The 27,990-nt window shown below is 42.1% G+C and overlaps 2 protein-coding genes across 2 annotated transcripts in view; both read left to right on the forward strand.

Moving 5' to 3' along the window:
• The first annotated feature begins 1,491 nt into the window (after positions 1-1,491).
• On the forward strand, positions 1,492-27,976 carry LOC119927217 (complement factor H-related protein 1-like). The gene is made up of 9 exons (XM_038745745.1): positions 1,492-1,671; positions 6,834-7,004; positions 12,058-12,246; positions 15,466-15,648; positions 16,593-16,784; positions 18,015-18,218; positions 21,884-22,066; positions 22,635-22,832; positions 27,342-27,976. The coding sequence occupies exons 1-9, from the start codon at positions 1,617-1,619 to the stop codon at positions 27,539-27,541; spliced, it is 1,575 nt and encodes a 524-aa protein (XP_038601673.1). The 5' UTR covers positions 1,492-1,616; the 3' UTR covers positions 27,542-27,976.
• LOC119927082 (complement factor H-like) overlaps positions 27,562-27,990 on the forward strand; it is a 47,564-nt gene continuing 47,135 nt past the window's right edge. Inside the window, exon 1 of the mRNA XM_038745625.1 lies at positions 27,562-27,658. Within this exon, the coding sequence (XP_038601553.1) occupies positions 27,562-27,658 (97 nt within the window). The remainder of the gene's footprint in view (positions 27,659-27,990) is intronic.

Raw genomic sequence — 27,990 nt, forward strand, 5'->3', positions numbered from 1 at the left:
ATGTTTCATTAAATTAAATAATCAACATTAAAAATGAGAAGCTAATAAACTAACAAGAACCAAGAGCATGCTGGTCATATTAATGAGATGTTTTTCTTTATTCACATCTAATCCAGGACATAAAGATAAATAAGAGGAGATGCTGAAAAGATGTGAGTTTAGGAGCATAATCCTATGACATCTCTGAAAACATCATTCAAGTGTTTTTTTTGTAAGAAATTTATTTCAGTATGTATACTTAACAATTGCTAGTCATAATGCATGTACTTAGATTTTCTCTACTATTTCTAAATAAAAGAATGAATAAAATGCACTCTTTTCTGTTTTAATGCATTTTATTTTTAAGAATATAAATGTGTCACCAGAATAATAATAATAATAATGATGGCATTTATTAAGTGCTTACTCTGTGCAAAGCACTGTTCTAAGTGCTGGGGGGATACAAGGTGATCAGGTTGTCCCACAGGGGGCTCACAGTCAATCCCCATTTTACAGATGAGGTAACTGAGGCACAGAGAAGTGAAGTGACTTGCCCAAAGTCACACAGCTGACAACTGGCAGAGCTGGGATTTGAACCCATGACCACTGACTCCAAAGCCCAGGCTCTTTCCACTGAGCCACGCTGCTTCTCTGCCCATGACTACTACTGCTTCTAATGTTCAATGTTCTAATGTTCAAGCCATTCCCTCTGATTGGAATTCCTCACCCCACCTAATCTACCAGACCACAGCTTTATCCATCATCAAAGCCCACTTAAAAGCTTGACCTCCTCCAGGAAGTCTTCCCTGGTTAATTTCTATCACCCTAAGTAGCATCAAGCCAACAGTTCCCTTAGCATTAATGTATTTGCACCCACTCTCAACATTTAGGAATATATTATTATATAGGCCTGTGTGCTTCTTACTTATTCATTCATTCATTCGTATTTATTGAGCGCTTACTGTGAGCAAAGCACTGTACTAAGTGCTTGGGAGAGTACGATATAATAATAAATAGGCATATTCTCTGCCCACAATGAGCTTATCTATTTTCTCTTTCCCCACTCTTGCTACTATCCTACTCCCCTTGTTTCTAAATAATTTGTGCCTGCCTGATCCCTCCGTTAGACTGCAAGCTCCTTGAGGGCAGGAAGTTCCAAGAAGGAAAATATGCAAGAAGCGCAAAGGATTTGGGTCCACTTGGGAAAAAGGAAACTGTGAGTTAGGGTTCTTTCTCCTCTCCCCACTGCTTCCCAAGGCTGTAAGACTGACCTGGCCAAGGTGATGGGTCAGTCTGGTTAGGGGAGGTGGGAAGGAAGCTGATTCTTCCTTTCCCGGACTGTGTCAACCAGAAGGTCCAGCATGGGATGATGAGAACCTGAGTAGGGTTCTCTTCTTGTCAAAATGCCAGGTCACTGGATAAATTCGGGATAAACACCGGGAAAACGTCATTTGGGGCATTCACCCAAGTGTCCTCTGGACCTTGTTCTTTGAAGAGGTGTTGCAAAGAGTCTGTCTGTGTTGGAATCAGGCCCAAATCCTGGTTTCGAGAGGAACACGCGGAAAGAGTGGGAAGAGCGGAACCAGAACGTATGGAATTTAAATATCCTGGCCCAGCTGTTCTTCTCGAGTGTAGCCATGAAGCGTTTCTTCTTTTCACTCCTGTGGTCTTTGGTGGGCTTTGTGGTAAAAGGTAAGAAGACCTAGCGGATACTAATCTGTTCAAATGGGGTGATAGCCTAGAAAAGATTACCGCAAATCACTCCACTAACTGAAATTTATTTTTGAGGTTGCGAACATATATTTATCCTCATGTGAATTACAAGGGGAAGAACTCAGTGGAGAGGTGAATTATCATAGTTACTGAAAAAACACCGACCTGCACACTCCAGCTAGAGTTCGAGTGGGCAGATTTCTTTTCATCTTAGACAAAGTGATGTTTGGGTCATGCAGAACCCCTTTTCAGTGTTCTTTTTTGATACCACACATCTAGAATGCTGAGACTATTTTTCCACTCTGCCACTGTCACCTCTCTCCTGACTTCTGCCTTGGTCATATTAGAGCTCCCAGAGAGTGGTTATTACTATTATTGTTATTATAAATATTATTATCATCATCATCATGGGGTGTCCAGGGGTTGGATTCTGCCATCCAGGATTCCTTTCCCTGTCCTGACCCTTTTTTCTTGTTTCCGAGGAATGTGTAATTGAGGAATTGAAAAAACCTTCGCAGAGTGACTGTGTGTGTATTTGTGTGTTTGTGTGCATAGAAGTTTGGGTGTTGGTCTGAGGGCCTGTATGTGTGTGTTGTATTCATTCAATCATATTTATTGAGCACTTACTGTGTGCAGAGCACTGTACTACGCGCTTGGGAAGTACAAATCTTCAACATATAGAGATGGTCCCTATCCACCAACGGGCTCACAGTTTAGAAGGGGGAGACAGACAACAGAACAAAGCAAGTAGACAAGCATTAATACCATCAGAATAAATAGAATTATAGCTATATACACATCAATAATAAAATAGAGTAATAAATATGTACAAATATATACAACTGCTGTGGGGAAGGGGAAGGCGGTAGGGCAGAGGGAGGGAGGGAGTGTGATGGGGAGGGGAGGAGGAGGAGAGGAAATGGGGGGGTCTGTCTGGGAAGGCCTCCTGGGCTCTCAGCAGGGCTTTGAAGGGAGGAAGAGAGCTAGTTTGGCGGATGTGAGGAGGGAGGGTATTCCAGGCCAGAGGTAGGACATGGGCCAAGGGTTGATGGTGGGACAGGTGAGAACGAAGCACGGTGAGGAGGTTAGCAGCAGAGAAGCAGAGTGTGTGGGCTGGGATGGACAAGGAGAGAAGGGTGGTGAGGTAGGAGGGGGCGAAGTGATGGACAGCCTTGAAGCCGAGAGTGAGGAGTTTTTGATTGATTCAAAGGTTGACAGGCAGCCACTGGAGACTTTTGAGGAGGGGAGTGACATGCCCAGAGCGTTTCTGTACAAAGATAATCCGGACAGCAGAGTGAAGTATAGACTGAAGCGAGGAGAGACAGGAGGATGGGAGATCAAAAAGTAGGCTGATGCAGTAATCCAGTCGGGATAGGATGAGAGATTGAACCAGCAGGGTAGCATTTATACGTCTGTCTGTCTGAGTGGCAGACTAAGGCCTGTGTGGGTGAAAGTGAAGGAAGCCTTTTGTTTTGTATCCACATGTTTTGTTTTGTTGTCTGTCTCCCCCTTCTAGACTGTGAGCCCGTTGTTGGGTAGGGACCGTCTCTATATGTTGCCAACTTGTACTTCCCAAGAGCTTAGTAAAGTGCTCTGCACACAGTAAGTGCTCAATAAATATGATTGAATGAATGAATGAATGAATGAATGAATGAAATAGAGGGAAAAGTGTGGTTTGTCATGGGAGGGAGAGAGTTTGGAGATAGGGAATAGAGAATTATAATTATATATAATTATAAATATGTAAATAGATACACAAGCGCTGTGGGGCAGGGGGGTAGATAGAGCAAAGGGAGCAAGTCGGGGCAATGGGGAGGGGAGAGGGAGCAGATAAGGACAGAGATGAGAGAATTGAGATAGTGTTTGTGTGTGTTGAGTGCTTACTGTGTGCAGTGCCTTTGGAGGTTTTGAGGAATGGAGAGATGTGTGTCAAATGACACTTCAAGAAGGTGATCTGTGCAGTGTTATGGAGTGTGGACTTAAGCAGGAGAGAGATTAGAGGCAGGGAGACCAGTAAGGAGATGGATACAATAGTCTACCATAATTTGACAAGAGATTGAAACAGAGTGATCTGGTTTTGGGTGGAGAAAAAGAACAGGAGGTCTGAGAAATGTTCTGTGGAAAGAATCAGAAAGATGCATCCGTTAATTGAATGTGAGAACTGAAAGAGAGGAGGCGTCTGGTGGGTTTCAGACACAGGGAGGATGAGGTTCTCAGTACTAAGTACAGAAATAGGAAAGTTGGAAGGAAGACTGAGTTTAGGAGAGAAGATGAGAAATTTACTTTTGGCCATGAAGCACTTGAGTCGACTCTGAGATATCTATGTGGATATGTCTTAGGGGCAGGAATACACATTAGGTAAAGGATTCAGGTTAGAGAGAGAGACTTGGTAGTCATATCTGCACACAGAGGTAGTAGTTAAAATCGTGTGAATGGATAAACTCAATCAATCATATCTATTAAGCATTTACTGGGTGCAGAGCACTATACTAAGCATTTGGGAGAATAAGATATAACAATGTAACAGAGTTGGCAGATACATTCCCTGTCAACAACGAGCTTACAGTCTAGAGGGGGAGATAGACATTAATCTAAATAAATTATAGATGTGAACAAATGAGAGTGAAAAGAGGAAGGGATTCAGAATAGAGCCTTTAGGGGAGAAAAGTTGATAGAGGAGCCAGCAACTGAGAAGGGCTGATCAGAGAGGTAGGGAGAGAATTTTAGACTGTAAGCTCTTTATGAGCAGGGTATGTGCATGTATGGTTATACTGTACTCTCCCAAGTGTTTGGTACCGTTCTTTGCACAGAGCAAGCACTCAATATATATGATTGAATAAATGAATGAACCTTATAATGCATTTGTTTGGTGCTTGCTATGTGCTAAAGCCAGTAGTGGATCAAGGCTATGCGATCTGAAACAGTCCCTGACCCACAGTCTGTCGTATCCTCATTTTACAGAAGAGGAAACTGAGGCTTAGAGAGGTTGTGACTTGCTCAGCCAATAGGCCAGAGGCAGAGCTGGGATTATAATTCAGATCTCCTGACTTTCAGTTCGATGCTACCTCCATTATGTGGCCCTGCCTCCTCTTGTTGGAGAAACAAAGGTCTGTAACTGAAGGCAGAGGAAACCATCAACAGTGCTGAAGGCAAGCAGAGAGAGGTCAGGGAGGATTAGCACAGAGTAGGGATCATTGGACTGGACCTTGGCAATGAGGAGGTCACTGGTGAACCTGGAGAATGTTGGCTCAGTAGAGCGAGGGGTACATCCAACTGACAATTACCATCTGACAATTACTTTTCCCATCTTCAGAGTCATGTTGAAGGCACATCTCCTCCAAGAGGCCTTCCCTGACTAAACCCTCCTTTCCTCTTGTCCCTCTCCCTTCCCTCCCTTCCCTTCTTTGACTCGTTCCCTATATTCATCCCCCCGCCCCAGCCCCACAGTACCTATATACATCTCTGTAATTTTATTTATTTATATTAATGTCTGTCTCCCCCGCTAAATTGTGCTCTCTTTATTATTCCCCCTTCCCAGCCTCACAGCACTTATGTACAGAGAAGCAGCGTGGCTCAGCGGAAAGAGCATGAGCTTTGGAGTCAGAGATCATGGGTTCAAATCCCAGCTCCACCACTTGTCAGCTGTGTGACTTTGGGCAAGTCACTTAACTTCTCTGTGCCTCAGTTACCTCATCTATAAAATGGGGATTAACACTGTGAGCCCCACGTGGGACAACCGATCACCTTGTAACCTCCCCAGTGCTTAGAACTGCTTTGCACATAGTAAGTGCTTAATAAATGCTATCATTATATCTGCAATTTATTTATTTATTTATATTGATATTTGTCTTCCCCTCTAGACTGTAAGCTCCCTGTGGGCAGGGAATGTGTCTTTTCATTGTTATACATACTCTTCCAAGAGCTTAGTACAGTGCTTTGCTCACGGTAAGTGCTCAATAAATACAATTGAATGAATAAATGAATGAATGAATAAGCTCACTGTGGTCAGAGAGTGCATTTGTTATATTATTATATTGTTCTCTACCAAACGCTTAGTACACCGCTCTTCACATAGAAACTGCTCAATAAATGCAATTGACTGACTGACTGACTGACTGATTAGAATATTTCATTGTAGTGGGTGAACCAGAGAGTTGGTGGAGAGGAAGTACAGATGCTGAAGGTATCCCTCAAATAGTCTTTGGCAGGGGTGGGTGGACTGAACTTCACTAGCAGGGACAGCAAATGGCAGCTGGAGTGCAGGAGGAAAGAGAGCCAGTTTCCAGGCCAGCTCAACCGACCTTTTCAGCCTGCAGAAAGGAATTTCCAGATACCCAGCAATGCAATTTCTCAGTAAATCAGGAGCTATTTCTAGCCTGGCAGACTTATAGCTGGTGTGACGAGAGATTGTGCTTACTACTGGTTCCTGGGCAGCCCCAGACCCACCCTTACTGCCTGGGGTAGGCCCCAGCCTCAGGGTTGAGTGGTAGAAGCGACTGAACTGTTCGAGCCAGTTAGCTGTTAACTGTTAGTTGTGGAGGCTAGTTTCATTTTATTCATTCATTCAATTGTATTTATTGAGTGTGTACTGTGTGCAGACTCCATCCTTCAGTCTCTCTATGTCTCTCTCTCTCTCTTCCTTCCACTCTCTCCCTCTCTCAACCATCTCCCTCTCCATGTTTTCTCCTTCCCCTACTCTCCTTTTCCCTTTCATCCTCATCAGCTCTTGTTAAACTCTCTTTCCGCTGGCAAAATCATTGCTTTTGCCACTCAGGAACCTATTTGATAAACTACACCAGATTTCAGAAATTTGACACTGAATGTATTTTAAGTAAGAAAGATGTATTCTTTCTTAGAGAAGCAGTGCGGCTCAATGGAAAGAGCACGGACTAGGGAGTCCGAGGTCATGGGTTCTAATCCCAGCTCTGCCAGTTGTCAGCTGTGTGACTTTGGGCAAGTCACTTAACTTCTCTGTGCCTCAGTTACCTCCTCTGTAAAATGGGGATTAAGACTGTGAGCCCACGTGGGACAAACTGAACACCTTGTATCCACCCCAGCGCTTAGAACAGTGCTTTACACATAGTAAGTGCTTAACAAATGCTATTATTGTTATTATTATTATTTGTGATTTTCTTTGGCAGTTCCAAAGTGTGTGGATCCACCTGAGGTAGATTTTGGAGAGATTGTAAGTGATTCAGAGCACAGATTTGGTGATACAGTGCAATATGGATGCAACCTGGCCTATACTATGTCTGGTTCAGCGTGGATTACCTGCATTGGAAGCAAGTGGACATCACCTCCAAAATGCTTGGGTAAAGTGGCACTTTCTTCATAGACTGGAACTCCAGGTTTTGGTCCAGCTAGTAAGGTAGTAATCAATTGATCAGTTAATCCATGGTATTCATTGCATGCTTACTTTGTGCAAAGCACTGTTCTAAGTGCTTGGGAAAGTACAATACAACAGAGTTGGTAGGCACCATCTCTGTCTCAAGGGAGATGGACACAAATATGAATTACAGAGAAGAGATATAGAGTATACAGATATGTACCTAAGTGCGACTGGGATACTATGGTGTGGAGATACTCTGGTGAATTCCATATTAAATCGCAGATGTCATCAATCAATCAATGGTATTTATTGAGCATTTACTATGTGCAGAGCACTGTAGTAAGTGCTTGGGAGAGTATAATACACAATTAACAGACACGATCCCTGCCCAAAATGAGCTTACGGTCTCGAGGGGAAGACAGACATTAATATGTAATTTATAATATGAAATTTAAAGGTGTGTACATACATTCTGTGGGGTTGGGAAACAGATGAATATCAAATATCCAGAGGTAATAGACCCAAGTGGATAAATGGTGTAGAAGGGAAAGCTAGCTGAGGAAAAAGGGCTTAACTGGGGAAGGCCTCTTGGAGGAGATGCTGACAACATATTCCAAAACTGGGATAAAGTCTAGGGCTGATAGAAAATAATCCGATTAGACGGAGTCCCGGTCCTACATGGGGCTCACAGTCCTTATCCCCATTTTACAGATGGGGAAACTAAGGCTCAGAGAAGTTAAGTAATAAATGTGGCATTTGTTAAGCACTTCCTACGTGCCAGACATTGTCATAACTGTTGGGGTAGATAAAATATAATCGGGTTGGACACAGCCCCCGTCTCACATTGGGCTCCCAGTCTTAATCCTCATTTTATGATGATGGTGGTATTTGTTAGGCGCTTATTATGTGCCAGACATTGTCACAACTGTTGGGGTAGATAAAATATAATTGGTTTAGACATAGCCCCTGTCTCACATTGGGCTCCCAGGCTTAATCCTCATTTTATGATGATGGTGGTATTTGTTAAGAGCTTACTCTGTGCCAAGCACTGTTCTAAGTGCTCAGTTAAATGCAAGGTAATCAGGTTGTCCCACGTGGGGCTCACAGTGCTAATCCCCATTTTACAGATGAGGTAACAGGTACAGAGAGATTAAGTGATTTATCGAAAGTCACACAGCTGTAAGTAGCAGAGGCAGGATTAGAACGCATGACCTCTGACTCCCAAGCCTGTGCTCTTTCCACTAAGCCACACTGCTTCTCCATTTTATAGATGAGGTAACTGAGGCATAGAGAAGTGATTTGCCCAAGGTCACACAGCAGACAACTCTATGTTTGTTGTGGGCAGGGAACAAATCTTCAAACTCCTTTACATTGTACTCTTCCAAGTGCTTAGTATGGTGCACATAGTAAGCACCCAATAAGTATGACTGATTACATAAAAAGTGGGAGGGCTGGAATTAAAATCCAGGTCCTTTGCCTGGAAGTCAAAGGTCTTTTCATTAAGCCACGCTGCTTCTGACTTTGTCCAAGGTCACAGAGCAAGAAAATGATGGAGCAGGACTAGAACTCAGATCTCCTGACTAACCAGCTCTTGATCTTCCCATGTCATACTGCCTCCCAAGCATGATGACTTAGAGAGAAAGGAATAGGCCTGTTGAGTTGGAAGAAACTCAAATCTTGGGAATTTGTCAAGCCGCAGCCTGACATCATCATCATCATCATCAATCGTATTTATTGAGTGCTTACTGTGTGCAGAGCACTGTACTAAGCGCTTGGGAAGTACAAGTTGGCAACATATAGAGACAGTCCCTACCCAACAGTGGGCTCACAGTCTAAAAGGGGGAGACAGAGAACAAAACCAAACATACTAACAAAATAAATAGAATAGATATGTACAAGTAAAATAAATAAATAGAGTAATAAATATGTACAAACAAATATACATATATACAGGTGCTGTGGGGAAGGGAAGGAGGTAAGATGGGGGGGATGGAGAGGGGGACAAGGGGGAGAGGAAGGAAGGGGCTCAGTCTGGGAAGGCCTCCTGGAGGAGGTGAGCTCTCAGTAGGGACATAAGGTCCTTAACAAATTAACAATATTTACTGAGTGCTAAGCAAGGTACAAGCATCTTTTCCACCCCTCAAGAGGCTAACAACTACTGAGAAGTCAAAAGAAATGTTTTTTTAATGGTATTTGTTAAGTACTTATCATGTGCCAGGCATCATACTAAGAGCTATGGTAGTTACAAGCTAATCAAGTTAGATACAGTCCATGTTCATTCATTGAGAGGTTACTTAGTGAGAGGTTACTGTGTGCAAAGGGCTTGGGAGAGCACAACATAACAACAAACAGATACAGTTCCTGCCCATAACATGCTCACAGTCTAATAATAATAATAATGATAATAATGATGGCATTTGTTAAGTACTTACTATATGCAAAACACTGTTCTAAGCACTGGGAGGGGGGATACAAGGTGATCAGGCTGTCCCACGTGGGGCTCACAGTCTTAATCCCCATTTTACAGATGAGGTAACTGAAGCTCAGAGAAGTTAAGTGACTTGCCCAAGGTCACACAGCAGATATTCATTCATTCATTCAATCGTATTTATTGAGTGCTTACTGTGTGCAGAGCACTGTACTAAGTGCTTGGGAAGTACAAGTTGGCAACATATAGAGACGGTCCCTACCCAACAACGGGCTCACAGTCTAGAAGGAGGGGATATGTGGTGGAGTGGAGATTAGAGCCCACGACGTCTGACTCCCAAACCTGTGCTCTTTTCACTGAGCCACGCTGCTTCTCTGAAGGAGAGAGAAAAATTAATATAAATAATATATTTATTACATATATATATACATTCATTCATTCAACCATATTTATTCAGTGTTTACTGGGTGCAGAGCACTGTACTAAGTGCTTGGGAAAGTGCAATGCAACAATAGAGTGACATTTCCTGCCCACAAGGAGCTCACAGTCTGGAGGGGATATATGAATTTATTTATAAATAAATTACAGATATGTACATAAGTGCTATGGGGCTGAGGGAAGGGTAGACAAAGTACAAGAACATTCTTGGGGAAAGGAAATTAGGTAACGGGTACGGGGCTGGGAGAATTTGGTAGTCCTTTTTCAGAGACGTGGTCCTTTTGTAGGGTGGGCTTAGTGAAAAGAACGTAGGACTGACAGGCAGGAGAACTGAGTTCTAATCCCATCTCTGCCACTTGCCTGCCTTTTTGATCCTGTGCAAGTTAGTTAACATCTCTGGGCCTCAGTTTCCTCATCAATGAAATGAAGATAAGTTATCCTTTCATCTTCCCTCTTAGTGAGCCCTATGGGGAATAGGGATTGTGCCCAATCAGATTATTTTCCTCTGTAGATTATAAACTTCTTGTGGATTATCATACTTTTCCAAGTGCTTATTACACTGCTCTACATGCAGTAAGTGTGCAGTAAATACCACCGATTGATTGCCTCTTAGTGAATCAATCAATCAATCAATCAATCGTATTTATTGAGCGCTTACTATGTGCAGAGCACTGTACTAAGCGCTTGGGAAGCACAAATTGGCATCACACAGAGACAGTCCCTACCCAACAGTGGGCTCACAGTCCAAAAGGGGGAGACAGAGAACAGAACCAAACATACCAACAAAATAAAATAAGTAGGATAGAAATGTACAAGTAAAATAAATAAATAAATAGAGTAATAAATATGTACAACCATATATACATATATACAGGTGCTGTGGGGAAGGGAAGGAGGTAAGACGGGGGGATGGAGAGGGGGACGAGGGGGAGAGGAAAGAAGGGGCTCAGTCTGGGAAGGCCTCCTGGAGGAGGTGAGCTCTCAGCAGGGCCTTGAAGGGAGGAAGAGAGCTAGCTTGGCAGATGGGCAGAGGGAGGGCATTCCAGGCCCGGGGGATGACGTGGGCCGGGGGTCGATGGCGGGAACCCCATAGGGCTGTGTCCAATTAGATTAGTTTCGTCTGTAGATTGTAACCTCCCTGTGGGTAGGGATTGTGCTACCAACTCTCTTGTACTGAACTTTTCCAAGTGCTTATTGTCTTGTCCTACGCCGTCGAGTCGTCTCTGACCCATAGCGACGCCATGGACACATCTCTCCCAGAACGCCCCACCTCCACCTGCCATCGTTCTGGTAGTGTATCCAGAGAGTTTCCTTGGTAAAAATACAGAAGTGGTTTATCATTGCCTCCTTCCGTGTGGTCAACTTGTTTCCACTCTTGACTCTCTATGCCACTGCTGCCCAGCACAGGTGAGTTTTGCCTTGTAGCCGGTTGCCTTCCACTCGCTAGCCACTGGCCAATCTAGGGATGGAATGGGTAGGCCTCTGCTTGACTCTCCCTCCCATAGTCGAAACTGGTTGAGTACTGGAAACTCTCCAGGTAGGTGCGACTTTGAGAGGAGGAAGTGCTTATTACACTGCTCTATATGCAGTAGGTGCTCAGTAAATACCACTGATTACCCTCGATTAATTACCCCGGTACTTAGTCTAGTGGTCGGCACAGAGTAAGTGCTCAGTCAATACCATCGTTATTATTACTCCACTAAAACATGAGGAAACTTTTGAAAATTAATTATCTGTAGTATCTCATATTCAAATAATAATAATAATGGCATTTATTAAGCGCTTACTATGTGCAAAGCACTGTTCTAAGCGCTGGGGATCAGGTTGTCCCACAAGGGGCTCACAGTCTTCATCCCCATTTTACAGATGAGGCAACTGAGGGCCAGAGAAGTGAAGCAACTTGCCCAAAGTCACACAGCTGACAATTGGCGGAGCCGGGATTCGAACCCATAACCTCTGACTCCAAAGCCCGGGCTCTTTCCACTGAGCCACGCTGCTTCTCAAATAGTTCAAATAGTTATGTAGTTTTTCTATGCTTCCAACTTAAAACAAAAAATTGAATGCCATACAGTCGTTTCATCATTTTATAAATTTATTTTATAAACAAAACTATATTTTGTAATTTCTTGTTTTTTCAAACTTGATTTGTAAGAATCATCTTTTTCTCTAGCCCCTTGTAGAATCCGCAAGCTGGAGCTGGATATGAGAAAACTACTTTTGTCCAAAAGCCGAAGTCGCACTTTATCAGTTCTTCACGGTGAAAACCTGGAATTCGCATGCAAGCAAGGATACACACTAATACAGCCTTCAGTCAGGAAATGTGTTGATGGATACATGGACTTCCCATTATGTATCTTAGGTAAATACTTCAGTTCTTAAGTAAATTTTCATTTTCCCTTTGAAAAGGAGAGGTCCCAGAATGGAAGACTCTTGGGAAGGAAATGGTAGAGGAAATAGGAGAAGATTTTTGGGTAAGTAAAATAATAATAATTATGGTAGTTGTTAAGCACTTAAGTGCCAAGCTCTAAGTGTTGGGGTAGATACAAGTTAATTAAGTTTGACACAATTCCTGTCCCATATGGGGCTCACACTCCTAATTCACATTTTTCAGATAAGGGCCCAGATAATTTTATTATTAGTAGTTCATTCATTCATTCATTCAATTGTATTTATTGAGCACTTACTGTGTGCAGAGCACTGTACTAAGCGCTTGGGAAGTACAAATTGGCAACGTATAGAGATGGTCCCTACCCAACAGTGGGCTCACAGTCTAGAAGGGGGAGACAGAGAACAAAACAAAACATATTAACAAAATAAAATAAATAGAATAAATATGTACAAATAAATAGAGTAATAAATACATGCAAACATATACAGTAGTAAAAATGATAATAATTAAATCATGGTATTTATTAAGGGCTTACTATGTGCTAGGCACTGTACAAAGCTCTGGGGCATACAAGCAAATTGGGGTGGACACAGTTTCTGTCCCGCATGGGACTCACTGTCTTAATCCCCATTTCACAGATGAGGGAACTGAGACCAAGAGAAGAGAAGTGACTTACCCAGGGTCACACGGCAGATATGTTGGAGGAGCCAGGATTGGAAACCAGGTCCTTCTGACTTCCAAGCCCGTGCTCTATCCACTAAGCCATGCTGCTAAAACCTTTGAAGTTTGACGTTACTGGATTAGTTTGTATTTCTCCATAGCTACTGACAAGAGATGACTGAAAGTAGGAATCAAAATGGTATATTTCCCACCTTGGGGTCTCTCCAGACCTCAAATATTTCCTCTGGGGAGGAAAGGCACAGCAAGAGCTCCTGGAATGACAGTGGGGTTGTTTGTGCCAAGTGGCTTCATTCATTCATTCATTCAATTGTATTTATTGAGCGCTTACTGTGTGCAGAACACTGTACTAAGCGCTTGGGAAGTACAAGTGGGCAATATAGAGAGACGGTCCCTACCCAACAGTGGGCTCACGGTCTAGAAGGCTTCAGTCAGTCCCACGACTCAAGCAGTTTCTTGCTTTCACAAATGGAGTTGAGATTTTGCTTATTAGGGAGCAGAGCTACCTCCTTGTCTTTAGAAACAATCTTCCCAATTAACAGGGGCATTAACACACAGAACTGCACATCCTGTGCTTTGTGATGACTCCTCACTATTGAAATTGTTTCCATATTTGGTCCTCCCTCCGCAGAATGCATCCATTATGTACAGATGGGCCCCCATCTTAAAGCGTAGTAGTCTCCGCTATTTGCGGGATGGATGAAACAAATAAATTTTCAGTTGAAAAAAGAAAAAGATCAACAGTGATCACACGGAAAAATGAGGACATCTTTCGCAGTCCAGTCTTTGGGAATGCTGGAAAAGGATTCCCCATCCGTCACACTGCTACAGACCACAGCACTTATGTCCAGATCTGTAATTTATTTATATTAATGTCTGTTTCCCCTTCTAGACTGTAAGCTCATTATGGGCAGGGAATATGTCTGTTACATTGTTGTATTGTACTCTCCCAAGTGCTTAGTACAGTGCTCTGCACACAGTAAGCGATCAATACAGTTGAATGAATAAATATGATTGAATGGATGAATGAGTTTGGAAGGCTCTAAGGGAGCAGGGATGCCCAGAATGCCATCATTGGAAGAAACTCTTCTGAGCACACTCCAGTCTGGGAACTGGGTTAAAAGTGGCATGTTCCTCAGAAACTAATAATAATAATAATATAATTCTGGTATTTGTTAAGCACCTATTTTGTGCCAGGTACTATACTAAGCACTGAGGTGGATACAAGCAAATTTAGTTGGACATAGTCCCTGCCCCAAGTGGGACTCACAGTCTCCATCCCCATTTTACAGATGAGGTAACTGAGGCATAGAGAAGTTAAGTGACTTGCTCAAGGTCACACAGTAGACAAGTGGCAGAGCTGGGATCAAGTGGCAGCATTGGAATTAGTATTTATTAAATGTTGCTGTGTGCAGAACACTGTACTGATTGCCAGAAGAGAATATGCACTTGGAAATTGGACATGGTCCTTATTTCTTGGGGGACTCGCAATCTAAGAAGAAAAGTGGGGAGAAGGGACTGGAGAAAACAATAGAACACAAACCAGATATACATACAAAATGAAAACAAAGCAGCATGGCTTAGTGGATAGAGCATGGGTTTGGGGGTCATCAGGTCATGGGTTCTAATCCCAGATCCACCACTTGTCTGCTGTGTGACCTCAGGCACGTCACTTCATTTCTCTTTGGCTCGGTTCTCTCATCTATCAAATGGGGATTGAGACTGTGAGTCCCACGTGGGACAGGGACCGTATCAAGCCTGATTTGCTTGTATTCACCCTAGTGCTTATTACAGTACCTGGCATATAGTAAGTGTTCAACAAATACCTTAATTATTATTATTAGAAAGAAGAATTTCCGTCTACTTGAGTCTCAGAGTCCAGGGTGTACCCATAACCACAGGAGCTGCTGGAGCAGCCACAAATCTTCCCAAGGTTTTGTGAAGGCCTTATGCTGCAGGAATTGTTCTCTTTCCTTTCCTCTTCTCCCACTCCCTTCTGCATCGCCCTGACTTGCTCCCTTTATTCATCCCACCTCCCAGTCCCAAAGCACTTATGTCCATATCTGTAAATTATTTATTTATATTACTGTCTTGTGGGCAGGGAGTGTATCTGCTTATTGTTATAGTGTGCTCTCCCAAGCACTTAGTACACTGCTGTGCATAGAGCAAGCGCTCAATAAATATGATTGAATGATTGAATGAACGAATGGGAAGTAGGATAGAATGGAGTGGTAAAAAGTGGTAAAAGTGGTAAAAAGTGGGAGGTGGTGGGCAAGACTCTGAGGGCATGTGGCAGCAGTTTTCTTCCCATCCTGGCGCGTACGGAACATGTCGGGATCAGGAGTCCTTGGTGGTGGGAGGGAAGGAGGCAGTTACCCTGCATGCTCTGTTCTATTCGGCCTCAAGGGAGGGGAAGCTTGGGGAAAACAGCTTTTTTTTCCCCCTTTGTGTTTGATTTTGACATCTAGCTAAAATGTCATAACGCATTCATTTTGCTTTTATTTTATTTAGCGAAAGGGAAGAATTGTGGTCCGGCTCCTGGCATTTCCAATGGAGATATTCTTTCTTTAAATAAAAAGGTGTACTCAGCTGGAGACTTTGTAGAATACAAATGCCAAAAGTTATATGCCCTGGATGGTGAAAGCAGGTCTTTCTGTTCTGATGGACGATGGACAGCAGTGCCCAAGTGTTTAAGTAAGAAAAACTGATTTACTTGAGAAGTGATTCTGTCGAGCACTGGTGCGGTGGTCTCACGATATATATCCCCTCCGAGAAGCTCCAGACGTGGCAGGGTTTGTGAAGGAAGAAACCTCTGTGAACATTGGTTTTGCACATGCTCTTTCCGTCTCAGTGCTTAAGGACGTTTTTAGAACTGGGGAGGAGGGGGTGAGAGCAGAAGCAGGGGAATTTAAAAGGAAATCCCTTTTTTGATTTCCCTTGGAGGGACAACTATTTATTATGGTATTTGTTAAGCTCTTACTATGTGCAGGCACTGTACTAAACCCTAGGGTTGGATACAAGCAAACTATCCACTATCTCAGCCATGGGCTATAAAAATTACTTGCAAAGCCATTTCTCTTAATAGCCCTGCTACTTGCTCTTGTTAAAAATGGATATTTTAATGTCATCTATTTCTGCCTTTCCTGTCATCTACAAATATGTGCATTTCCAAACAATATGTTAAACAGTGATGGCGATCCTGGCCTGCTGCTAGCCGAGCCTCTCTTCTTCATACATGGTGGCCTGAGTTTTGAGCCCAACTATCCTGGAAAAGAAGTTAGTCAAGAAGGTACCACACAGATGAGGATGGAGCTGTGATCTAGAAATGAAAGACAACAGGAAACTGTTTGGTCTAGGTTTTTCCTCTAACAATAGTAATAATTGTGGTATTTGTTAAACATTGCTATGTACCAGGCACTGTACTAAGCGCTGGGGTAGATATAAGGTAATTGGGTTGGGCACAGTCCCTGTCCCATATTGGGCTCACAGTCTTAACAGGCTGTGCAATGTTGGAAAGGGGAATCTTTCTTTCAAAAACTGGAGTTCTTTTAAAAACTGCAAAGCAGATTTACACAGTATAAATCTTCAGAAGCTTTAGAATCATAAAAATATATATAAATACTGATATCTCTTTTCAGGCCCTTGCTCTGTCACAGAGAAAGATCTGGCAACCAGAAACATGATGAAAAAAACCACATCTGAACAAATCGGATACTTACAAGTTGGAAACTCCTTAGAAATTGAATGCCGAACAGGTTACATACTTGAACATGGATCTGATTTTAAGGTGCAATGTGGAAAAGACGAGATTATTTATCCTCAGTGCACTGGTAGGTATCTCTTTTTAAGTCATTTATGTAGCTGGAGGTTGTGAATGTATTATATCAACACAGCAAGAATACTGGTTGGATAGCAGAAACTCCTATTCCATTGTCAGGAGCTCGTAAAGGATTCATTTTGCCTCATCCCCTGAGGGGTAGCAGAAGATCAGGGAGCTTGTGATGGGAAAGTCAAGGGGAGGCCAGGGTTTTGATGGGAAGCTGATGAGCTCTGTTTAGGACATGTTAAGTTTGAGGTGTCAGTGGGACATCCAAGTAGAGATGTACTGAAGGCAGGAGGAAATACAAGACTGCAGAGAGTGAGAAAGATCAGAACTGGAGGTGTTGATTTGGGAATGGGAAGAGAATCTGTGAGCCTGTTGTTGGGTATGAATTGTCTCTATTTGTTGCCAAGTTGTACTTTCCAAGCGCTCAGAGAAGCAGCGTGGCTCATTGGAAAGAGCCCGGGCTTTGGAGTCAGAGGTCATGGGTTCAAATCCCGACTCCGCCAATTGTCAGCTGTGTGACTTTGGGCAAGTCACTTAACTTCTCTGGGCCTCAGTTACCTCATCTGTAAAATGGGGATGAAGACTGTGAGCCCCCCGTGGGACAAGCTGATCACTTTGTAATCTCCCCAGCGCTTAGAACAGTGCTTTGCACATAGTAAGCGCTTAATAAATGCTATCATTATTATTAGTAGTAGTACAGTGCTCTGCACACAGTAAATGCTCAATAAATATGATTAGTAAATGCTCAATAAATACGATTGAATGAATGAACCAGGAGAGGACTGTTTCAGCAAAGCCAAGATAAGATATTTCCAGAAGAGAGTGGCTCACAGTCGAAGACTGCATTAGAGGTTGAGGAGGATTAGGATGGAGTTGAAGTCACTGGACTTGACAAAGAAGGAGAGTCATTCGATCGTATTTATTGAGCACTTACTGTGTGCAGAGCACTGCACTAAGCGCTTGATTGATGACCTTTGACAGGGCAGTTTTGGGGGAGTGAAGGGGGTGGAATTCAGATCGTATGGGGACAAGGATGAACTAAGGTGGCTTTCTTGGTGATGGCATGCAACTATTTCAGTCTTTAATTAATCTTCTCCGAAACATTCCCTTGCTTTCATCTTTTCCTTTGTTATTCCCTAAATTTATGTAGTGTGCATCAAAGTTAGTAATCATTTTTTAAATCCCTTGAGGCCCAATTTTAAATCTAATTACATCCTTAATTTTCTTTTGGCAGAGCGGTGTGAATTATCAACAAAAGAAATGGCGGAAAACAACATACAATTATTCTGGACCAGTTCCATGAAACAAATATTTGGTAGTCATTTAGACACTTACGAATTTACATGTAGAAGTGGTTATACGGAGGATCCCGATTCGTCGCCTTTCCGAGTCCCGTGTTTAAAAGGAAAAATGCAATATCCCAAATGTGTTACCTTAAGTAAGTGTCCTTTAGGAGAGTCTGGGGCTTTGGTGACTTATCCGGAAAGCTAGAGGATGCCAGGACTCCCCCAAATCCTGCACCCCAGACCCACAGGCTCTCAGTCCCCACGTTCCAAGGGGGAAAGGTTTCCATTCTTTCCCCTGGATCCAAGCTTCACTAGGGATTTGACCATCCACATGTATTGACCGGCTCTGCAATGTGGAACTCACCACTGTCATGGAATATTTATTTATTTATTTATTTATTTATTTATTTATTTATTTATATTAATGTCTTTCTCCCCCTCTAGATTATAAACTCATAGTGGGCAGGGAATGTGTCTGCTTATTGTTATATGGTATTCTCCCAAACGTTTAGTACAGTACTTTGCACACATTAAGTGCTCAATAAATACAATTGAATGAGAGAATGAATGAATGAATGAATATAGTCAGTCAGTGGTATTTATTGAGTGCTTACTGTGAGCAAAGCTTGGAAGTACAATAAAGGAGGTGCTACTCCTGTCCTTTAAGAAGCTAATGATTGATTCATTCATTCATTAAGCGTACTTATTGAGAGCTTACTGTGTGCAGAACACTGAACTAAGCGCTTGGGAGAGTACAATGTAGACACATTCCTGCCCACAATGAGCTCACAGTCTAGATCTATAATAACTCCCAAGATAGATTAATAATAATAATAATAACATTTATTAAGTGCTTACTATGTGCAAAGCACTGTTCTAAGCGCTGGGGAGGTTACAAGGTGATCAAGTTGTCCCACATGGGGCTCACAGTCTTAATCCCCATTTTACAGATGAGGTAACTGAGGCACAGAGAAGTTAAGTGATTTGCCCAAGTCACACAGCTGACAATTAGCAGAGCTGGGATTCAAACCCATGACCTCTGACTCCAAAGCCTGTGCTCTTTCCAGTGAGCCACACTGCTTCTGAGCAGAATTGGAGACTAATCTTAAACAACATTTGGAAGTGTCTGTCAAGGCTAAGAGCTGGATCTGCCCAGCCACATCTAGAAGCAGAATTTTACATTTGTATTTTCTTGGATCCGACTACTAAGGGCCACTACTTTTCAAGATGTGGTGTACATTCCATTGGGGACATATTTAAAGCACAGAGCGACACATGGCCACCTGTTGGGTGGAGAGAGCAACTTTGCTATCGATAACTCCATCTGAGGGCAATCACTACCAGATAATAATAATAATAATGGCATTTACTAAGCACTTACTATGTGCAAAGCACTGTTCTAAGCACTGGGGGGATACAAGGTGATCAGGTTGTCCCACAGGGGGCTCACAGTCAACCCCCATTTTACAGATGAGGTAACTGAGTCCCAGAGAAGTTAAGTGACTTGCCCAAGGTCTCACAGCTGACAATTGGTGGAGCCGGGATTTGAACTCATGACCACTGATCATCCTGACAAAGGGCCTGAGAGGGCAGGTGGGAAACAGCTGATTTGTGGGAACATGGCAGGTGCTATTCTTCACCTGTTCCTCATCAATTGTAATGCCTTCAGCTGGTGGAATGTGGACAAGAACAATGTTCCAATACCAACCTACTTACTGAACCTTGATTTCATCTGTTTCACCACCAAACCCTTGCCCACCTTCTGCCTCTGGCCTAGACCTTCTTCCCCTTTCATATTCGACAGTCCAACACTCACTCCATCTTCAAGATTCTCCTAAATACACATCCCCTCCAAGGGACCTCTCCTGACTAATCTGTCTTTTCCCTGCTCTGCTTACCCTCCCTTCTCACCCCACCTTCAACCCCACAGCACTTGTGTTCATACTTGTGCTTTATTTTAATGTCTGACTCCCCTTTTAAGATTGGAAGTTCTTTGTGGTCTGGGATCATGTTTACCAAATCTATTTGTCTACTCTGTACATTCATTCATTCATTCAATCGCATTTATTGAGCGCTTACTGTGTGCAGAGCACTGTACTAAGCGCTTGAGAAGTACAAGTCAGCAACATACAGAGATGGTCCCTACGCAATAATGGGCTCAAGGTCTAGAAGGGGGAGACAGACAACAGAACAAAACATGTAAACTGTGAGCCTGTTGTTGGGTAGGGACCGTCCCTATATGTTGCCAACTTGTACTTCCCAAGCACTTAGTCCAGTGCTTGACAGTAAGTGCTCAATAAATACGATTGAATGAATGAATGTAGACAGGTGTCAAAACGTCAGAACAAATAGAACTAAAGCTATATGCACATCATTAACAAAATAAGTAAAATAGTAAGTATGTACAAGTAAAATAGAGTAATAAATTCATACAAATAGATATACAAGTGCTTAATAAGCATCAATGATTCTTGGGTGGTCTGGGGTATTTCTGAGGGGGTCTCTGGATATTTTGAGGGGGCTTCTGACTGAGATTCTATTCAGTCCTTACAAGAGTTCTCTAGACTGTAAAGCTCACTGTGGACAGGGGATGTGTCTGTTTATTGTTATTTTGTACTCTCCCAAGAGCTTAGTGCAGTGCTCTGCACTACAGTAAGCTCTCAGTAAATATGATTGAAGGAATGACTGAATGAAGGTAAGGACTAAGAAGGACTGAGAAGCAGCATGGCCTAGTAGAGAGAGCATGGGACTATGAGTCAGAAGGACCTGGGTTCTAATTCCGCCTCTTCCACTTATCTGCTGTGTGACCTTGAGCAAGTCACTTAACTTCACTCTGCCTCGGTTACCTCAATTGTAAAAATGGGGATTAAGACTGTGAGCCTTACGTGGAACATTGACTGTGTCTAACCTGATTAACCTGTCTCTACCCTAGCACTTATCACAGCACTTGGCACATAGTAAGCATTTAATAAATACCATAAAAAAGAGAGGTCATTGCCAGTTCAGGTATCATGACCTCTGTGATTTATTTCTTTCAATGGATGACTTTTTACAAGTGGTATTTGTTAAGCATTTACTTTGTGCCAGGCACTGTACTAAGCACTTGGGTAGACACAAGCTAATCAGGTTGGATACAGCTTATGTTCCACCTAGGGCTCACAGTCTCAATATCCATTTTACAAATTAGGCAACTGAGACACAGAGAAGTTAAGTAGCTTGCCCAAGGTCACACAGCGACAAGTGGCAGACCCGGGAATAGAATCTAGGTCCTCTGACCCACCAGGCCCGTGCTCTTTCCACTAGACCATGCTGCTTCTGGTCCGATTGGAAAACTCCCTTTATCTGACCACCCAGGGAGGGGAGGAACTTTTCTTGTCACCCTGTGATTGCTGCTTTCCATCATTCCAAAGCACTCTCCCTTTCCACTTTGGTGTTTGTGGTTTTGACTCCCTCTTGGGGATGATCAGATCACCTTATTCTTGCCCAGTCCAAATGTCCTTAGAGTTAATCTGGTCTTGCTTCTCTGCTGCTGCCCACAACTGTCTTGATTTAGTCACCCTGCTCTTCATGGACTCCTTTGCTGTCGCTCACTACACTAATCCTTCTGTTTCTCCAGAAGTTGTGTACCCCACACCTCACACCCCACACCCCAAAACCCATCACCATCACAATATTGCTTAAACCCTTAATCATTTCAAAAATCATGTGGCTGATCGTTATTGGAATTGCAAATTTATGGAGCTAAGTGCTTTATGAATGTTTTTATAAGAAATAGAAAGCAATGCACTGTTTCACACAAAAAAATCTTTTATTTCAGAGGCAGTAGGAAAGTGTGGGCCACCCCCACCTATTCAAAATGGGGATATTACCCCCTTCTTTCACATGGAATATGACTCAGGAACATCAGCGAAATACAAATGTTCTGAATTTTTTGTAATGAAAGGATCTGAAACAGTAACTTGTCAAAATGGAGCGTGGACAAACCCCCCAGATTGCTTCGGTATGATAAAAATACACAAATATACTCACATTTTGAAATGTGAAAAATTGTAAAAGTAATGGAGCATATAAACGTGAGGTTTTCTTAAGTTAAAAATTATTTCTTAAGTTAAAAGTATTTCTTCAACATGCTAGTAGCATATGCTATGCCAGGTAATTTTAATCATTTATCTTTCTAAATAATTCTTGAATTAAGGAGATTATCCTAGCAAGATAATTTTTTGATGACAAATACTAGTTGGTAATTCAAATTGTTCTACTCAGGAACGTTTGGAGAATCAATGTTTATGACTATCATTGCATTGCAAGGGGAAGAGCAGAATATATTAAAGGCATATTTCTAAATTGATCTTTAAATGTTGATTTAGCATTTCTTAAATGAGATTGTATTTAGTTCTAAATTTCCTGGAACCATTGGCAGAAGTATTTCTAGGGCATTTGACTTAAAACATTTGCAAATGAAGAATTCTCACTTCATAACTTCTTCATTTAACCCTGACCAGCATGGTGGATATATTTTGTATGAAGTATTTTCCATGAGATCCAAATAACTTTCCCTCTTTTTGCAGAGAAATGTGTGATAAGCACAAAAGAAATGGAGAAGAATAACATACAGCTGAAATGGAGATTTTTAAACTTTCTTTTCATTAGTCCAGATTCTTTTGAATTTACATGTAAAAGTGGATATGTAAAAGACCCCAAATCCTCTCCATTTCAAGCGAGCTGCCTCAGAGGAGGAATAAAATACCCCAAATGTAATATTCTACGTAAGTAATGCTGAGCTGGAGCAAATCATGGTGAAAGTAACCATTTTAAGTATTTATTTATTAGAATCATAACAAGCAAGCTTATGGGGAGGAACACACTTCTCTGATATTGTCTACAAACAGAGGGGTCCTACAGTGTTGGCTTTCCCTCTGGGTAGACTTTCTCCCAGTAATAATAATAATAATAGAATTTGTGCAGCACTTATTATTTTTCAAGCACCATTCTATGTATCAAGCATTGTTCCAAGTGGTGGGTTTGATACAAGTTAATCAGGTCAGACACAGTTCCTTTCCCACATAGGGCTCACAGTCTAGACAGGGGGGAGATTGGGTGTTGAATTCCTATTTTACAGATGAGAAAATTGAGGAGGAGGAGTAGATAGTATTTATTAAGCACATACTGTGCAGAGAACACTATAATAAGTGCTGGAAGAAAGTAAAAGGTGGGAATCCAGCATGGTTCCTATCCCTTATGGGGTTAACAATCTTAAAGACTGAGGTACAGAGAGGTAAAGTGAGTTGCCCAAAGTCACAAAGCAGGCAAGTGGCTGAGCCGGAATTAGAACCCAGGTCCTCGGACTCCCAGGCCCCTGCTCTAGCCAATAGGCCACACAGCTCCAGGGCTGAAGTTCCTGTCGAGGAGAAATCTGTGCAATGTGTGTGGCTAGTGACAAAGCCCATCGTGTTTGGTAGGCCTTCTAGTTAGCCCCTGCTCTTAGTGACACTCTGATGGCCAATGCCAAACCTTCCCAAGTACTTGTGAAGAACCCTCTTCACTTGGTGTTTTATAAATACTTAACTATAGACCAAGCACAGTGCTAAGCACTGAACAAAAGATCAGGCACCATTCATTCATTCATTCATTCATTCATTCATTCAGTTGTATTTATTGAGCACATACTGTGTGCAGAGCACTGTACAAAGCACTTGGGAAGTACAAGTTGGCAACATGTAGAGACAGTCCCTACCCAACAACAGACTCACAGTCTAGAAGGGGGAGACAGACAACAAAATAAAGCATGTAGACAGGTGTCAAGTCATCAGAACAAATAGAATTAAAGCTAAATGCACATTATTAACAAAATAGAATAGTAAATATGTACAAGTAAAATAAATAGAGTGATAAATCTGTGCAAACATATATACAGGTGCTGTGGGGAGGGGAAGGAGGTAGGGTGGGGGTGATGGGGATGGGGAGAGGGAAGAGGGGGCTCAGTCTGGGAAGGCCTCCTGGAGGAGGTGAGCTCTCAGTAGGGCTTTGAAGGGAGGAAGAGAGCTAGCTTGGCAGATGTTTGGGCGTAGGGCATTCCAGGCAAGGAGGAGGATGTGGGCCGGGGGTCGACGGTGGGACAGGCCTGTCCAACCATGGAGCACACCATCTGGGCATTGCGGGCGTCTCCTGAATTTTCAAATCCAGTCAGGTTTTTTAATGGAACTTTGAAGGGAGAAATCTTTTTTTTCTAGAGTTAACTCTCAAATGGCCCAGGTGCAGCAGTAAGCAAACACTCATGCACCTTACAGGAAGGGCAAAGAAAAGAGGAAAAGGCATCACTGAGGAAAAACACTGTTTCAGCCTTACCCAGAATACTGCACGCAGTTCTGTCTGCATTTCATGTTATAGAGCTGGAGGAGAAAACCATCATTTACCAGCATTTAACAAATAACATCATTTTATTTTTTATTTATTTAGGAACAGGGAAGGAATCAAGTTGATCAGGGGATTCAATCATTCAATTAAATTGTATTTATTGAATGCTTACTGTGTGCAAAGCACTGAACTAAGAGCTTGGGAAAGTACAATACAACAGATACAGTCCCTGCCCACAGTGAGCTCAAGTTACTGTAAGAGAATAGGAATAGTTGGTAAAGACAAAGGCTGAGAGAGAACGTGATTGAAGTTTTCAAAATCAAAAGGGTGTGGGAAGGGCTAACAGAATTTTTGTACACCAAACCTCACTCCAGTTGGGCAAAGGGTTAATAGTTGAAGGATAAAGGGGTTTGGTTTAAAACAAACTAAATGCAAACATAAGGTGTTTGCTCCCAAGGGAGTTGTAAAGACTAAAAATATCATTAGGTTCAAGCAAATTTTGAATAAATTCATTAGGTGAGGTGTCTAAGCAGAGAATCATTACACGATTACCCCAAGCACCCTAATGTGGAATCCTGGGTGGATGGACCATTGAATTTATCCAATATTCATTCAATCATATTTATTGAGTGCTTCCTGAGTGCAGAGCAGTACACTAAGCGCTTGGAAGAGTACAGTACAACAATAAACAGACACATTCCCTGGCCACAATGAGCTTACATTCTAGAGGTGGGGGAGATGGATATTGATATAAATAAATAAATTTCAGATATGTACATAGGTTCTGTAGAGCTAGGAGGGCGGATGAATTCAGGGAGCAAGTCAGGGTGAATCAGAAGGGAGTGGGAGAAGGGGAAAGGGGAGCTTAGTCAGGGAAGGCTTCTTGGAGGAGATGTGCCTGCAGTAAGGCTTTGAAGTTGGGGAGAGTAATTGTCTGTCAGATTTGAGGAGGGAGGACATTCCAAGCCAGAAGCAGGACGTGGGCAAGGGGTCGGTGGCAAATAGATGAGAGAAGTTTAGCATTAGAGGAGCAAAGCGTGAGGGCTGGGTTGTAGAAGGAGAGTAGTGAGGTGAGGTAGGAGGGGGAAGGTGATTGAGTGCTTTAAAGCCAAATATAAGGAGTTTTTGTTTGATGTGGAGGTGAATGGGCAACCACTGGAGTTTCCTAAGGAGTGGGGAAATATGGCCTACACATTTTTTTGAAAAACCATCTGGTCAGCAGAGTGAAGTGTGGATTGGAGTAGGGATAGACGGGAGGCAGGGAGGACAGCAAGAAGGGTGCTGCAGTATTCCAAGTGGGATAGGATGAATGATTGTATTAATGTGGTAGAAGTATGGATAGAGAGGAAAGGGCAGATTTTAGTGACGTTGTGAAAATTGAATCAACAGGATTTAGTAATGGATTGAATATGTGGGTAGAATGAGAGAGAGGAGTCCAGGATAACAGGCTTGATGGTGGTGACGTCTACAGTGATGGGAAAGTCAGGGAGAGGACAAGGTTTGGGTGGGAAAATGAGGAGTCATAATTATGTGCTCTACTCTACATTCCCCCTCTCTATCTCCCCCGCCATCTTACCTCCTTCCCTTCCCCACAGCACCTGTATATATGTATATATGTTTGTACATATTTATTACTCTATTTATTTATTTATTTATTTTACTTGTACATATCTACTCTATTTTATTTTGTTAGTATGTTTGGTTTTGTTCTCTGTCTCCCCTGTTTAGACTGTGAGCCCACTGTTGGGTAGGGACTGTCTCTCTATGTTGCCAACATGTACTTCCCAAGCGCTTAGTACAGTGCTCTGCACACAGTAAGTGCTCAATAAATACAATTGATTGATTGATTGATTCTGATGGCAAAATTAGAGAACATTCTTCCAACAATGCACACCTGTCTGGATTCAGCAGAGAGTCTTGTCAGAAGAAGCAGTTATGTGCATGCTTGCGGGATTGGATACAGTGAGTGGATACGGTGCTAGTTTTTCTGAATAAAGGAAAACTCCCGTGAAATCAGTCAAGGCCCAAGCTCAAAGAAGAGTTAAGGTTCTTCTTTGAAGAACATGCAGAGTTAAAGCTGTGTGCACATGCATTTTTCAGTCAGAACTCCCTGACTTCTCTTACCCGAAGGCTCCTCCCAGATGAACCATGGGTCAAGAAGAGTTCTATGCGCCTTGATTTGATTCAGTCCCACAGAATTGTATATTCAATTTGTTAAGATTTGGGAAAATTCAACCCAATCTGTTTTACTTTATACTCGTCATTGCTTCTCTCACTTTAAGTAGCACCCATTAGTTGTAGTGAACTGCACTGAGCACTTGGGAAGCAGCATGGCCTAATGGATAGAGCACAAGCCTGGAAATCAGAAGGTCATGGGTTCTAATCCTGACTCTGCCACTTGTCTGTGGTATGACCTTAGGCAAGTTACTTAACATCTCTGTGCCTCAGTTCCCTCATCTCTAAAATGGGGATTAAGACTCTGAGACTTATGTGGGAAAATGACTTTGTCCAGCCCGATTATCTTGTATCTACCCCCCGTGCTTAGAACAGTATCTGGCACATAGTAAGCACTTAACAAATACCATCATTATTAAAACAAAGAAGTGACACATTTCCTGCCCACAAGGAGTTTACATTTTGAGAGAGTAGGGGGGTGAGGGGGAAATGAGTAGTCAAATAATTAAAAGAACAATTGAATAGATGTATATGTAAAAATGTTGAGTATAGGTATAGGTAAAAATAAACGATTCCAACTTGAATTGCTACTACCAATAGGTGTAATAATAATTGTGGTATTTAACTGTTTAAGATTGTAATTATGTGATTTATTTACTGCCTTTTGAGATATTTAAAGTGAAATTTCTAATGCCTTGCATATTAATTATTGCATTTCTAATTCATTTATTCTTTTTCTTTTCCAGAGTTATGCACGCCATCTCAAGAAATTATGAAGAAAAATAATATAGAATTGACATGGTCTTCTTATTTCAGAAAATTATTTTCCAGTCAACTAAACACTTTTGAATTTGCATGTAAAACTGGTTATGGCAGTGACCCAAAATCTTCTCCTTTTAGAGCCTCATGCTTGAATGGAAAACTAGAGTACCCCAAATGTACTTAGGTGAAGTAAGTATTCTCAGTATGCACAAAGTTTTCATGAATAATTTGCCACCCTACATCATAGAATTTAGAGTATCCTTAAAGTGTCAGACTTTTAGGCTTGAAATTGAACTTCTAAGTTGGTCGTATTTGTAATCCCATATGTAGATATACTATACCTCTTTCTTCCTCTGCATTATTAGTTGAAATTAAAATTATCCTGGTTAGGAGTCCAAATGATTCCTTAGGGCTGTGGATCAATCTGACTGTGCAAACCTATTGCTAGGATTCTGTATTTCTGATCAAGTCAAACTCATTCCTGTGGATTGATTGCTTCTGCACTTATGTATTCGTACAGAGGTCACATTTCTAAAACAATGCAAGTGACCAACACGTTATCTGTAATCTTATCAGTGATTCAGTACATTATTAAATGGGATAAAGAGAAGGAAAAGTGGAGAATATAGGTAT

The sequence above is a fragment of the Tachyglossus aculeatus genome, chromosome 4 (assembly GCF_015852505.1).
Source record: "Tachyglossus aculeatus isolate mTacAcu1 chromosome 4, mTacAcu1.pri, whole genome shotgun sequence".
NCBI classification, from domain to species: domain Eukaryota; kingdom Metazoa; phylum Chordata; class Mammalia; order Monotremata; family Tachyglossidae; genus Tachyglossus; species Tachyglossus aculeatus.

Coding starts and splice junctions, on each gene's coding strand:
- LOC119927217 (XM_038745745.1), top strand. CDS start 1,617: ATGAAGCGTTTCTTCTTTTCACTCCTGTGGTCTTTGGTGGGCTTTGTG. Junction 16,785..18,014: donor TATTTATCCTCAGTGCACTG/GTAGGTATCTCT, acceptor TTCTTTTGGCAG/AGCGGTGTGAATTATCAACA. Junction 18,219..21,883: donor TCCCAAATGTGTTACCTTAA/GTAAGTGTCCTT, acceptor CTTTTATTTCAG/AGGCAGTAGGAAAGTGTGGG.